General features: G+C 35.3%; 1 protein-coding gene across 1 annotated transcript; it reads right to left on the minus strand.

Annotated features, from left to right (window-relative positions):
- Window positions 1–4,701: 4,701 nt before the first annotated feature.
- LOC123704507 (probable serine/threonine-protein kinase clkA) lies at window positions 4,702–11,508 on the minus strand. The gene is made up of 12 exons (XM_045652886.1): window positions 11,356–11,508; window positions 11,216–11,267; window positions 10,025–10,069; window positions 9,863–9,907; window positions 7,712–7,732; window positions 7,484–7,531; window positions 7,065–7,211; window positions 6,921–6,989; window positions 6,590–6,637; window positions 6,464–6,508; window positions 6,187–6,255; window positions 4,702–5,806 (listed from the first exon to the last, which is right to left on the minus strand). Exons 1-12 carry the CDS (start codon window positions 11,506–11,508, stop codon window positions 4,764–4,766), a joined length of 1,785 nt encoding a protein of 594 aa, XP_045508842.1. The 3' UTR covers window positions 4,702–4,763.
- Between the last annotated feature and the right edge of the window lie 4,298 nt (window positions 11,509–15,806).

Here is a 15,806-nt window from a genome sequence, read left to right on the forward strand (position 1 = left end):
ATTGACTGTGGAATCGCTGTTAGCAGATAAAAGCAAATTGACGGGGAATTTTAACGCATTTTCAAATGACTGAAGATTTCTGCCCTGGGATGCTTCGCGGGCTGCTTGCAGCCCGCGCACCACGCACCCTCGAAGGTGGACAGCCTCCCGGAGTGGAGAATACTTGAATGGGGAATTTATAAGCATTACCGACTGACTGTAGAATCGCTGTTAGCAGATGTAACAAATGGACAGGAAATTCGAATGCATTTTCAAATGACTGCCCTATTGCTTCAACCCAGGGGCAAAAGGGGCTCGCGGGCTGCTTGCAGCCCGCGCACAACGCACCAGCTAGTTACATATATATAAAGCTACACTACCACTCACTCACTCACTGACTGACTGACATCGCTTTTCTCGGAAACTACGTGGAAAGTGGGGGGGATAATGACGTGATCGTGTAGAGGTGCGCCGAGTGACCAGAGGAAAAATATTGACATCTCCAACACCCTGGACAAGAGAGTGGACCCCTGGAGGTGCGCAAAAACGGTGATACCTGGAGGGGGGGTGTCTGAACAAAAAATGCTCAGAACTGGTGGCGATTACCAGGGGAGGGGGAAAAATGGGGATTTTCGCAAAAACAAGATGGCCGCCGTACTTTGCCAAAATCGCCGTTTATGAATCCTTACGTCTCAAATTTGGCACACGTGCTCTATTCAAGCTGGCAAATCGATCGGTGCCCCGTTCGAGTGGCTCCGGGCCCCCGTTTCCAACTTCCATACAACGTAAACTCCAACGGCCCGCGGAAACGGTGCGAGTTTGGTGGGGGGTGTCGGAACTAAAAATGATCACCACCCTGGGACGCTACCAGGGAGCCACAGTGGGACGCTCAATTTTGGAATTTTTCCATTTTTGGCGCAAACATAAAAACGTAAATTTAGACGAGGTGGTGCAATGGAGAAATACACCAATGATTCATTCGTACTCGCCCAGCTCCCAGGATATCCAGAAAAATCCGAAATCTTAAACTTTCCCTCACCTCTCGAAGACGGTCAACGGCCCGCGCAAACGGTAGCAGCTACATCTGGGGTGCTCGAACTAAATTTGTAGTAGACCTCGAGCAATTACCACAGAGTGCGAAAAAAATTCAAAATGGCGGAAAAAATGGCCGCCGCCATACAAATTCTAAAACGGCCCTCGCTGGTGTGATCGCGCTGAAACTTGGCACAGGGGCTTTAATCGAGCCGCACATTGAGGTGGCATACTCATAATCGAGTTTCCATCGCTGGTTTCCGAGTTTCATACAACGCGAAATTCGACGGCTCTCTGAAACGGCGCCAGATAGGTGGGGGGTGTAGAACTAAAAAATGATCAGGAAGATGGGGTGCTACCAGGGCAATCGAGAAATTTCAAATTGGACGCAATTTTTTTTCAAAAAATGGCCAATTTTTCAAAGCAAGATGGTGGCGCCGGTACCGTCACGATCAGTCTGAAAATTGACTTCTGTGCTCTGATTCGTCAGATTTACAAAACTGCATACTCAGAATTTCTCTCCGACCCCCGGTTTCCATTTTCCATACATCATGAAATTCAACGGCTCTCTGAACTGGTGGCACTTAGGTTGGGGTCACCAAGGTAAAAAATGTTTAAAAACTTGGTCCGCTTCCAGGCACATAAAAATTTTTGCTAAAAAGCGAAATTTTTTTTTTCGAAAATTTTGTATGGAAATTTCCATAGTAGGAAGGGTAATTGAATAGCATCGGCAAAAGACGGCACCGCGGGCTGCTTGCTGCCCGCGCACCGCGCAACTTCGAGGGTTGACAGCCTCCCGGAGTAGAAAATATTTATTAACTTTTGAACTACCGCACGAGCCATGCGAGCGAAGCGAGCGACGCGAGCGAGTCACGACAGCGGCCGGCCTAAATATTCAAATAGGTAGCGAGGAGCGAAGCGACGAGCGTGTTAGGTTAACTTTTGAACTACCTACCGCACGAGCCAAGCGAGCGAAGCGAGCGAGTTGCGGCAGCGGCCGGCCTAAATATTCAAATAGGTAGCGAGGAGCGAAGCGACGAGCGTGTTAGGTTAACTCTTGAACAGTTTATTATGAAAAGTCACTGCCCGCTATCGATAAGACGTTTCAAAAATTTTACCAATATTTGAATAAGTAATTTATAAGCAGTTTAGGTAGCGAGGAGCGAAGCGACGAGCGTGTAAGGTTAACTTTTGAACTACCACACGAGCCATGCGAGCGAAGCGAGCGAGTCACGGCAGCGGCCGACCTAAATATTCAAATAGGTAGCGAGGAGCGAAGCGACGAGCGTGTTAGGTTAACTTTTGAACTACCTACCGCACGAGCCAAGCGAGCGAAGCGAGCGAGTTGCGGCAGCGGCCGGCCTAAATATTCAAATAGGTAGCGAGGAGCGAAGCGACGAGCGTGTTAGGTTAACTCTTGAACAGTTTATTATGAAAAGTCACTGCCCGCTATCGATAAGACGTTTCAAAAATTTTACCAATATTTGAGTAAGTAATTTATAAGCAGTTTAGGTAGCGAGGAGCGAAGCGACGAGCGTGTAAGGTTAACTTTTGAACTACCACACGAGCCATGCGAGCGAAGCGAGCGAGTCACGGCAGCGGCCGACCTAAATATTCAAATAGGTAGCGAGGAGCGAAGCAACGAGTGTGTTAGGTTAACTTTTGAACTACCTATCGCACGAGCCAAGCGAGCGAAGCGAGCGAGTCGCGGCAGCGGCCGGCCTAAATATTCAAATAGGTAGCGAGGAGCGAAGCGACGAGCGTGTTAGGTTAACTCTTGAACAGTTTATTATGAAAAGTCACTGCCCGCTATCGATAAGACGTTTCAAAAATTTAACAACATTTGAATAAGTAATTTATAAGCAGTTTCGACTGACTGTAGAATCGCTATTAGCAGATGTTACAAATGGAAAGGAAATTCGAATGCATTTTCAAATGACTGAAGATTTCTGCCCTGGGATGAGCCGCGAGCTGCTTGCAGCTCGCGCATCACGCAACCTCGAAGGTGGACAGCCCCCCGGAATAGAAAATATTTGAATGGGGAATTTATAAGCATTACCGACTGACTGTAGAATCGCTGTTAGGAGATGTAACAAATGGATAGGAAATTCGAATGCATTTTCAAATGACTGAAGATTTCTGCCCTGGGATGCTTCGCGGGCTGCTTGCAGCCCGCGCACTACGCTCCCTCGAAGGTGGACAGCCTCCCGGAGTGGAAAATACTTGAATGGGGAATTGATAAGCATTAACGACTGACTGTGGAATCGCTGTTAGCAGATGTAACAAATGGACAGAAATCCGAATATATTTTCAAATGACTGCCCTATTGCTTCAACCCAGGGGCAAAAGGGGCTCGCGGGCTGCTTGCAGCCCGCGCACAACGCACCAGCTAGTCCTAATATAAAGCTGAAGAGTGTCTGTTCTACGCGCTAATCTCAGGAACTACTGGTTCGATTTGCAAAATTCTTTCGGTGTTAGATAACCCGTTTATTGAGGAAGGCTATAGGCTATATATCATCACGCTAAGACCAACAGGAGCGGAGCAATGCGGGTAAAACCGCGGAGCGCAGCTAGTTTTAAATAAAACGATGACGTTATTTTTAAAGTTTTATAACTAGTCAGGTTTGCCCGACTAGTGTAGGCGAGCGAGCGAGATGTAATCTGTTTTAGCGTGAGAGTGAAAGGGCGAAGCTTATAAATGGCTGTTACCATTTTAAAATACCTATCTATCCTACCTAACTATCATTCATGTCGAGACTGTGCTTGCGTAATTAATGAAAATTAAGTTGATTAAGGAATATTAATTTATTATAGATAATTAAAATTATAGTCATACACTCAGAGCAATAATTAATAAACCTAGGTTTATTGCTCTGGGGTCATACATGTCACATTTTTAATATAGCGCCATCTATCGGAGTGAAAAAAATTATGGATTGTGCATGGAAATGAGAATGCGGTAAAAACACAGTTGGTAAAAAGTAGGTAGCCCGGAGTTCGGACACAAGGATAGTAAGAACCTACTTCGGTAAAGTTCTGAAATTGCAGTCTAAAAACCTTTTTCTGAAAACTACCTAGTTACCTACAAATAAAGTTAGAATCTTTATATTTGTAATTCTTTCTACGATCATTAAAAATGTGATTAATAATGACCATCTGCCTAAAAAAACAGCATATTTACTAAATATTATAAAATTAATGTGAAAGTATGGATGGATGGTAGTTACTCTTTCACACAAATACTACTGAACGATTACAATGAAAGGCACACACAGAGAGTAACTTGGATTAACACGATAGATTTTATCTCGGAAATCCCACATTAACGGGAATTATGCGGGTTTTTCTTTAAAAACGCGGGCGAAGCCCCGGGCGAAAAGCTAGTTTAGAAATTAAACTCAAAAGGAAACGCTTAAAACTTTATTCATCCAACGGAGATTAAGCTTAAATAAAACACATACCTAATACTTATTACCATAATGGTCGTAACAAAATATTTCTTAGGTAAAAATTTACATTCAATAAACTAAATAGCAAAAATATAATTTAATGTAAAAAAAACTAGGTAGGTATCTTGCAATAATAAATTTTACAAGAGGCCATAGACAATTAGACTGTAGACCTTAGACAACTAAGATCATTAAGTAACTGTAGACAGGATAAAAACAGATAAAAAATGAAAAATCTGTAAAATTGATTATGTTCGTTTTATTTAACAAAACACATAAGATAAATGAAATTATTACACAATATTATTGTTGTGTAGATTCATTTGTTTCTGGTACATATTCCCAATAAATTATACCACTTTGTGGTTGAACATTAGAATTACTCTCATCATATCCACCATTATAGTCATTGTCAAGTGTAGTACAATTCTCATAAGTTGTGTAGGTGCCGCTATTGTTATCATTGGTGCCACTGTTGTAAGACCCACTGTTGTTATTAGTGCCGCTATTATAGGTACCACTTTCGTTAGTGCCGCTACTGTAGGAACCACTGTTTTCGTTAGTGCCGCTGTTGTAAGAACCACTGTTGTTATTAGTGCCGCTATTATAGGCACCACTGTCGTTAGTGCCGCTACTGTAAGAACCACTGTTGTTGTTATTGGTAGCACTGTTAATGTTGGTACCACTGTTGTTGTTAGTAGCACTGTTATTTTCACTGTTTCCAGTATTAGAAGTACCACCATTGACAACGTTGGTATTACTACCACTGGTATTATAGCTTGTGTTTTCACTGTTTTCTGTATTAGTACCACTATATTGATTATTTTGATTGACACCATTGTTATCGTTGCTATAGTTACCATTATTACTTGCATTGTTATCATTACTAGCACCGTTATTAACAGTAGCACTACTTTCACTGTCAGTCTTACTAGTACTATAGTTGCTTCCTGTATTTGCGTTACTTGCAGCATTTGCGTTGTTTTCAGAAGTAACTGTTCCACCTGTATTACTAGCATCGTTTCCTGTGTTTGTAGAACTATCTGTATTTGTATTACTTGCAGCATTTGCGTTGTTTTCAGAAGGTACTGTACCAGAATTAGTAGAATTGTCTGTATTCGTATTTGAATTACTTCCTCCTGATCCACTATAACCAACATTGGTTGTATCATTATTTTGTTCACCTGAATTCTGTTCACCAGAATTTTGATCATCATCACAAACCCAGTTGTCATTATTTGTTAAGTCATTGTCGTCATCATTAGTATTTGTTGGTTGAAACGGTCCAGGGTTGCCGTTGCATGATTTAATTGTTGTTTTTACATCTTTGTAATGAGTGAGAACTCCTGTAACAATTTAGGGAGGTTTTAAAAATGTATAGTTTGGAAATTCCTTTTTGTATGTAATATTGGACGTTGGAGTTTCGACATCTACAAGATAATAAGCAGGATTTACAGAGGAAATGATTTTATTTGTTCCTTAAGATTTAGAAGGTATCCCTTTTTAAAACGGCTTAATTTTATTGTGTTTAATTGTAAGTACCTACTGTATAGGGAAAACTAAAACAGTAACTATCAAATATACTTATCGCTAGAAATATCCTGCGAAATCTGTAATAGTTTGAAAAAATGGCTATCTGTTTACACGTAACACGATTCTTTTTTTTATCAGATTAAACGGTATTTGCCGATTCAAGCACAGATAAATAAAACAAAATACTTATTACCTTGATATCCATTTTTGATCAGAATTGGATGACAAGTCTTCAAGATGCCGTATGAAATAGTTATTCCCACTGTAAAGAAAATAATTTCACAAATTAATTGACTTCGTTTGTTCATAAAAGTCTAACTAACGATAATTAGTGTTAAAAATTAAAATAAATCGACATAATCGTGACGAGTTTGATATCTAAATTCTATTTGATTTCTTACATCGTTTGAATAATTTTTAAAAAGGGAATGAAATATATTTCTATTGACAAAATATTCAAAATGACTTACAATTACTTCTGATACCGTTCGCAAATCCACCCATAAGAATGCTCACTGAAAAAATAAAGATACTTAGTTAGAAAGTTATAAAAAATAACAAGTTATTTCCACACAAAATGACTATTAAAATCTTACCATTAATAATAAGAGTGCTGAATGATTTCTGATGAATGACTTTACCATCTGAAAATAAACGAGTTACTTAATTAAAAAAAATAATTTACTGTTTAAAAAGTAGGTATTTACCATTTACCTAATAACTATAATTCTAATAGATACTTTTAAATTATTCAAATTAAATTTGTCTTACTAATCTCTTACTTAGTTATGCATCACTAATCTCGATGTTCGTTCTCAAGTTATAGATAGATTGATTTAGGTAATTAATTCTTTCTAATGTTTCGTAGAATGGAAGGAAATAAGTTGTCTTAATTATAAAGTTCTTACGTTTGTTGTTTTCACTTACCAAGAATATTGGCTAAATCGAGTCCGAATTTGAACATTATGTAGACAAATCCTTTAGTAGAATTGAGTCCTATAAAAAATAATAAAATTAGTTATTCCTATTAAAGAAGCGAAAAATCTTCAAATATACGATGCAGGAACGTACCTTGTCCATTAGTAAACTTATTTATAAATTCAATGACTAATTGATGCGAGTTACTAACACTTAATCTTTCTCGAACATTCTGTATGTCGGTACCGCATCCTTTTATGTTGTATTGTGGAAAATCTCGCGTACAGAACGGAATGTGACCTGTAAATTAACAGTTATTAATTACAAGCTGCTTCACGCGGTTTCACCCCTGTGGCTCCACTGCTGTTGGTTGTAGCGCATCGTTTGTTTGTTTGTTTGAACGCGCTAATCTCGGGGACTACTGGTCCGATTTGAAAAATTCTTTCGGTGTTAGATAGCTCATTTACCGAGGAAGGCTATAGGCTATATATCATCACGCTATGACCAACAGGAATGGAGCCACGGGGGTGAAACCGCGCGGAGCAGCTAATTTGATAATAAAAAATACTTACTGTTCTTTCCGGATAAACAGATAGATATTCTACTGAGAGCGATTGACACTGAAAAAGAAATAATATAGGTAGGCTCTACAATCGTCATTTCATTCTTGTACTTATATTTTGAAATGAAAGATGATTCAAATCTTTAAATAACTACTTAAGTAGTTAGTTATTTAATATTTCAAATTAAAAACTAGACAAAAATGTGTGTTTTTTATTTAATGTGTAGTGAAAACTTACTTCGAACAAGAAGGGATCCATCTGAAAAATAAAAAAAATATTGAAGAAAAATATAACTTAATTTTATTTACACATACAAACAGAACTAAATACCTACCTATATGAATTATAACATTCATTATTATTTACGTTGATTTAATAAAGTAAATAAATTCAACATCTAGACACGCGGCAGCGTGTCAAGCCGAGTTCAAGCGAAAAGAACTGGCGAGCAGCAGCCGTGTGTATATTTACACGAACCATTTCGAGCCACTTTTCACCCCCTTATAACTCGAAAACTATTTAAGTTATATAAACCAAATTTGGTACATATCAAGAGGACCTCAAGATAAACAAGAACCTTAAATTTCATAAGTACAGATTAAACGGTTGCGTAGATATTAATATCCAAAAATCGCAATTTTTAAGACTGACTGACTTATAGACATATACAAAACCTAACCCACTTCCAGATGACCTAGAAAGTTCAAATTTTGTAATCAACTAGGTAATAGTGAGTGTACAAAGGAAAAAATCAGAAAATACTGAATTTATTTGTATTTAATTTTTTTTTCAATGACATTAATTTTATTTGTATGGAAAAATGGAAAAGTTTAAAAAAATAGAAAATAGTATATTCACCTTACTAGTCTTAAAAAGTAGATCAAAACTAATCAGTGGCCGAAAAAATTTTTGAAATCCATCAATAAATGACTGAGATATAGATTATTGAAGTTTACATAATATTTTAGGACGAAACATCTGTAGATTCGAAGCGCCTCTGACATCACACTCACTCGTGCTAGTATCGCTAGGGCGGATTACTTCGATTGCATGATTTCTTTATTCAAAACTGTTATTAAACGTAAAATAAAAGAAAATTGTAATAAAAATATTGCTCATACAGTTAAAAATAATATATAATTTTACATATTCACATTTATTTATTCTTTATTTATGAGTATTAGTTTTAATTTCAGTGTAAATAAATAAATAAATAAATAAAATCTTTATTTTGCTTTAAACATGGTCTTCAATGGTGATACAATTATATTAATAAAGCACAAACATGTTCAGCCAATACAAGCATGCAAAATTAATTACCATAAATGGTGTAATGGAAGAAGGCTTCGTCGAAGGTCGAAATGATTTAATTTGCGTAATATTAATATGAGTGAAACATCTTTAGGCGCGTTTAGAGTAAAATTTCAAGATCGCGTCATGGCAATACCGTAACGTCATGGAGTAAGGCGACGATTCTTCTACAACGATCTTTGCATCTTGGTAATAGTGTGTGTACAAATTCACGCTGGATGTTTAGAAAATCATGTAATCTTTTAAACAGAAAACGAGTTTTAAAAATTGCAGAAAATTGCAGATAATGACGGGGCAATGTGCGCTGACATTCATAACATACAAGAAAATATAGAAAATAATACTAAACAAACCATACAGAGAAACCGCAAGAAAAAAAAATCGTATATAAAAAGTATTATATTTATAAAGTAAATCAAATTTGCAGAGTAATTTTCTGTACAAAAAGTAATGATATCCTACCAAAAACATAAATGTAAAAATTGGAGCCGAGTTCAATCGTTGACTTAATTTGCCAAAAAAAGAAATGAGATCTAAATGTGTGCCAAGTTCTGCAGACAGTCCAGAAATTTATTTACAAAGATGTATTAAGTTCTTAGGTTGACTGAAAACTCAATTGTTTTATTTTCCCTTAGAGAACAATGTTTATTTCAAAATATAACTTTTTTAATTTGAATAATATAATTATTTTCACAAAGCAAACAACTAATGACCTTTTGAACCCCATAATTTGATGAGGCTAGTTTTTAGAACCTCACAAAATATAAACAGTATGTAAAACTAGCCTCATCAAATTATGGGGTTCAATAGGTCATTAGTTGTTTGCTTTGTGAAAATAATTATATTATTCAAATTAAAAAAGTTATATTTTGGAATAAACATTGTTCTCTAAGGGAAAATAAAACAATTGAGTTTTCAGTCAACCTAAGAACTTAATACATCTTTGTAAATAAATTTCTGGACTGTCTGCAGAACTTGGCACACATTTAGATCTCATTTCTTTTTTTGGCAAATTAAGTCAACGATTGAACTCGGCTCCAATTTTTACATTTATGTTTTTGGTAGGATTATACTTACATCCATTGTATTTAGTATCAATAACTCCGCCAAACCCTTGCATAACTGAAAAAAAATAATTTAATTATTATCTGTTTGTTTGCGTGTTTCAATACTTTGAAATACGCGCAAGCAAAACCGCGGGGTAAGGCTAGTTTATGATTAATATTATTAAATACTTACAGTCTACTACTAATTTATAGACTCCATTGATATCCGTTGGTTTTTCTGTAATTTAAAATATTTTTTACGTTAAAAATACTACTAAAGAATACAAAAAAATAACTTTTTCTTACTGCTAATGATTAAAATAAAGATTCTAGCTTACTTTTTACCAGAAAACTCTGCCTACACATGTAAGCAGAGTTTTGTTTCGGACAATTTTTGAGCTTGATTTTGAGTTGTGAGTTTACTTGTATCATGCGTAATTTGTACCTCAATGGGTTTTAGTAAAAATCGAATTCAGTACGAATCTGTTAGATAGTATTTTGTTACTACTAAGTAATGGACATTAAATCGAAATCGGTCTAGTTATTCTGTTTGAAATGACAATCTTTAATAATGAATAGAAAAGGACAATAAAGAAATTATAATTATACTTACTATAAACCAAAAGAGATTTATGTGTTTGTGAGTCGCATACATCTGTGTTGGCTGTAATGAAAAACGTAATATTTTTTAGAAAGGGACCGGCAAGAGTCTAAGTAGTATTATGCAAAATTTTATATCGGTTGAATCGTTTTTTAGTCTATTTGGAACTTGTTAGATTTTTATAGATATTATAGTCAAATCCGGAAACACAAACTCTTCGCGGAAGTACTGGATTATCTTAAATTTGTCAAAAGCCATCGGGCAATCCTCGAAATACATTTGAATTTCGCCCTTCGACTGAAGTATTTTTACTCAAACCTAGGAGCTCCAGTCCAACCTACGAGTGCCCAAGATAAAAGATTTCACTATAACATAGATATAAATATCGACTGCTACAATAAATGCGAGAGTTTGTGATAATAAATGAATGTTTGTTAATCTTTTTCGCGAAAAGTTTAAGCAAAATTTGTTTTGATTTGTTTTTCGTCCTAAATCCTACTTCTTGTATTGAATATTTTATATATTTACTAGATTTCCGCCCGCGGCTTCGCCCGCGTTTGCAAAGGAAAACCCGCATAGTTCCCGTTCCCGTGAGATTTCCGGGATAAAAACTATCCTGCTAAATTTCATTGTAATCGGTTCAGTAGTTTTTACGTGAAAGAGTAACAAACATCCATACATCCATACAAACTTTCGCTTTTATAATATATATTAGATAGATATTAGATTAGATCTTTATCCCGATAGTGAAATTAGTATCGAAAATACGTTTTATATACTTACGTTTGAAAATCTTAAAAATGAAACTTAGTGCCCCTGATATCGTTATTTTTAGCTGAAAACAAATATAAAATTAATTAGTTGATATGGCAATATGATTGATGAACATTTTGACATCAAATTATGCCTTACCTTGCCTTTACCGTGTCCAATTGCTGTTTTACTATTACCACCTGCATTTTGATTACCCCCAGTATTTGTATTACCACCACTATTACTATTACCACCAGCGTTATTATCACCAGTATTAACATCTGTATCTTGATCATCATCACAATCCCAATTAGCATCATCATTATTACTTAAATCAGCATCATCATCATTGTTATTGTCAGGTTTGAAGGGCCCAGGGCTACCGTTGCATTTGTCAATTCTTGTTTTTATATCCTTCCAATGGGTGAGAACTCCTGTAACGTTTTTGATGATGTTTTAAGTAACTGATAGATCATGTTTTTATTTTATGAGTACCTAATAAATAAAAGGTGATGTCTAGTATAATTATTACAACAAAGCAACATTTGTAAGTTTGACTGTAAGTCTATTCATTGTTACCTTATTTTATGTTATTTCCAAAACGACTGGACCGATTTTATAGAACTTTCAAACTCAAAATCAAACATTTATTTATTCAATTAGACTACTTATCAACGCACTTTTGAATCGCCATAACATATTTTTAACATTGACCATCGATTCGGAAAGCAGTTTATATGGAGAAGAAAATAATATTATGTGGCTACTTGTTTTAAAATAAGTAACTTTACCATGTGTTTCCTTACCTTGATATCCATTGTTTACTAATATAGGATGGCAGGTCTTCAAAATACCGTACGCTATGGTAATTCCCACTGTAGAAAACATTGTATTTAGTGTAATGTAAAAATATTGTGTTATATAATATATTATACCTATTATTAGAATCGCAATATATAAATGGTTCAAATAAATAAACGGATTGGCGTGAAAGGATGCGGGTTCGAATCCCGCCTTGTGATTGAATTTTTTCTATTCTTTATAAATTTATAAATAAATAAACATGACGAAGACATTAACACTATTTCAAAGGAATAATATTAATGTAAGTATGAAAGAAATCTTGGCATTATACAATAAAAATATAAGATGAAAATTAATAATTTTTGTGCTTTCTTCTCATATCCTACTAATAAATATTATAAGCGCGAAAGTTTGTGATTGTAGGTGGAAGGATGGATGTTTGTTATTCTTTTACGTAAAAACTACTAAGCTGATTACTATGAAACTTGATATGTAGGTAGCTGAAAATCTTGAATAAGGCATAGCTTACTTTTTTACCGGAAATTCCACAGGGACGGGAACTATGCGGATTTTTCTGAAAACGCGGGCGAAAATCTAGTACCTAATATGTATACGTAGTATATTATTATTAGTCTGTGCTAATATATAACTACTTACAATCTGTTTTGATTCCATTACCGAAGGCGCCCATAAGAATGCTCACTGAAAAAAAGTGTAATTATTGTTCTCATATAGGTACCGTTAAATAATAATTTATACAGAGGCTAATTACATGTAATAGATTGGTACGCATCTAACCGTTAACAATAAGAAGGCTGAATGTCTTTTGATCAATGTTTTGACCATCTGAAAATAATAATATACAAGTTAAAAAAAATGTAAAAAGTCAGTCTTAGGGCGTATTCAGAAAGAAAGCTTGAAACATATAAGCGCTTATCGGCGCTTGTCAACGCTAGTTCGTTCTACACAAAGGAAGCAGGTTGAAGCAGACCAAAACAAATTTTATATGGCGCCTGACAAGTGCCGATAGGCGCTTATATGCGCTTATAAGTTTCAAGCTTTCTTTCTGAATACGCCCTTAGAAAACATTTAGATTGTCAAATAGTTATTTTTTTTTAATTTTAATTTTATTTTATTGTATCTATTATCTTACCATCAAGTATTTTTGATAAATCAAGACCAATATTAAATATAACATAGACGAGTCCCTTCGTCGATTTGAGCCCTGAAAAAAAAAAAACAAATGAATGTCCCATTTATAGATTATATAATATAACACCATGCTGCCAACAATAGAAAAAAGGAAAACATTGGATAAGCTTTAAAAAATATTACTTTTGAAAGCTGATGAAGTTGCATCGTTCAGCTCATATAATTAACTAGCTGCGCTCAGCGGTTTCACTCGCGTGGCTCCGCTCCTGTTGGTTTTAGCCTGATGATATATAGCCTTCCTCGATAAATGGGCTATCTAACACCGAAATAATTTTTCAAATCGGACCAGTAGTTCCTGAGATTAGCGCGTTCAAACAAACAAACGCTATCTACAGCTTTATAATATTGGTATAGATTAATTAACAAGTGATAACTGCGTTAAAAACAACCGACTTCAAACTTGCACTTGCAAAATTTACAAATACCTACAGACAAAAATGCTCATAAAATAAAAACTACTGGGCCTATCCGAATAAAATTTTTATGGGACCAATTCGACACCATCCCGCATCGAACAAAAAAAGAATCACGTAAATCGGTTCAGAAACCTCGGAGTAATCGGTGTACATACATAAAAAAAAAATGTTGTGTGGTTTTATGAAACCACGGTAAAAGTGAAACTTTTTTCACACTATAGACATTTAACTAAAATTATCGTATTTGTACGATAATTATCGTACATATCGTATACCTACACAGACCAAAAACTTTGAGACGATGTTCACAGTTCACTTTAAAAAAAAAAAACAAACATACCGGCCGAATTGATAACCTCCTCCTTTTTTTTGAAGTCGGTTAAAAAATATATTTTGTTACTTACCCAGTCCATTTGTAAACTTGTTAATGAAATCAAGAACTAATTTATGTGAATTGTTCACATTGAATCTCGTTCTAATGTCATGTATGTTGCTCCCACATCCCTCTACACCGAATTGAGGGAAGTCACGGGAGCAGAGGTGGACGTTTTCTGCAAATTATAAGTACAGGGTTACTTGTAAAACACCAGCAACCTCGCAGGACAAGATAGTAACATCATAAGTAACAAAATTAATTGTTCTACGACTAATGGCATGACGACGCAATAAATTATTTTTTAAGCTTATAGTGTACTCTCCTAACATTTGTAAGTCTATGTTCTATTCATTATCGAAAAGACGATACGCCCGCGCACGCTTCTTCCCCCTCTCGTTCGCTTCTTGTTAACGTAATTTTTGAGATGCGCGTAGAGTTTATAACATTCAAACGGAAAAGAAAATTAAATGAATATTGATTTTTGTATGAAAATAAAATCTATGAAATTATCAAAAGTCGTAGAACAAATGTTGTTAGCTATCTTGTCCTGCGAGGTTGCTGGTGTTTTACAAGTTACCCTGTATATTGAAGATGCTATATAAACAATTGAATTAGTTTAAAAAATCGTCAGATGCGTTTTAATTGTGAGAGCGATGTTAGTTAATCCTATATCCTATCCTACTAAGTAGGTACCTACTAATATTATGAATGCGAAAGTTTGTGAGGATGGATGTACTTATGTGTGTGTATGTTTGTTAATCTTTCACGCAAATACTGAACCGATTACAATGAAATTTAGAACGTATAGAGGGTAACTTGGATTAACACATAGGATAGGTTTTATCCCGGAAGTCCCATGGGAACGGGAACTATGCGTTTTTCTTTGAAAATGCGGGCGAAGCCGCGGGCGTAAAAGCTAGTTCAATATAAAAAGCAAAATTAATGTTTGATATCATTATAAGAATGAAAATTTTACAGACACGCATTTTTTTTAAAGTTATCATTTTGGAATAAATGAAAAAATATGTTTGCATGTGTGTGTACGTGCGCATGTGTGATTATGTAGATGAAGTATAAAAAAGAAACAATACGAACTGTGTTTTCCAGACAGACAGACTGAAATTCTGCTCAAAGCGATTGATACTGTAAAGAAAGTAATTACACGTAAAAAATACTTTTATAAAATTATCTGATTTTTAAATGAAAAAATATATTGATTTATATAGGTATCTAGTTCAATAGAAAACATTTAAAACTTACTTCTAGTCAGTAGAGATCCATCTGAAAATTAGGTTAAAAAATTAGGCATTAAGTACAATTAAGTATATATTTAGATAATTACATAGCAAAAATTATATGTTTATAACTTAGAAAAATTGTGGTATCACAATACTAGGCTAATTACCTACACATTTTGAACTCAAGATTTTACATATTACGGTGCATTTACATTAAACGAACATAGAGCATTATTTCGTGATTGTAAACGAAAACTCGTATTCAGTGTTGTTCAGTATTAGAACATTGCATATAATCTTTTAGAATGCACAAGAACAACGAAAGAATGTTGTAATCCTTTTTACACTATAAGGCCGATTGCAGAGCTGACCGACCATCAGTGCGTACGTCAGTCGCGCTTGTCATATGAATGGAAATACGCGTGCGTATGGTCGGTCTAGCTATGAACGGTTTTATGAATTTCCATACATAATATGATAAGCGCGACTGACGTACGCACTGATGGTCGGTGAAGCTCTGCAACCGGCCTAAGAATTTGACAGAGTGAGATTAGAATGAATATTCGCTCGCTTGA

The sequence above is a fragment of the Colias croceus genome, chromosome 30 (genome assembly GCF_905220415.1).
Source record: "Colias croceus chromosome 30, ilColCroc2.1".
NCBI classification, from domain to species: Eukaryota; Metazoa; Arthropoda; class Insecta; order Lepidoptera; family Pieridae; genus Colias; species Colias croceus.

Bases quoted from the DNA above. Each gene is read 5' to 3' on its own strand.
- LOC123704507 (XM_045652886.1), bottom strand. From the start codon at position 11,508: ATGATGATGCTAATTGGGATTGTGATGATGATCAAGATACAGATGTTA. The intron at 9,908-10,024 runs GTAAGTATTTAA...ATTTTTTTTCAG, and splicing joins CTATAAATTAGTAGTAGACT to TTATGCAAGGGTTTGGCGGA. The intron at 6,638-6,920 runs GTAAGTGAAAAC...GTTTATTTTCAG, and splicing joins CGATTTAGCCAATATTCTTG to ATGGTAAAGTCATTCATCAG.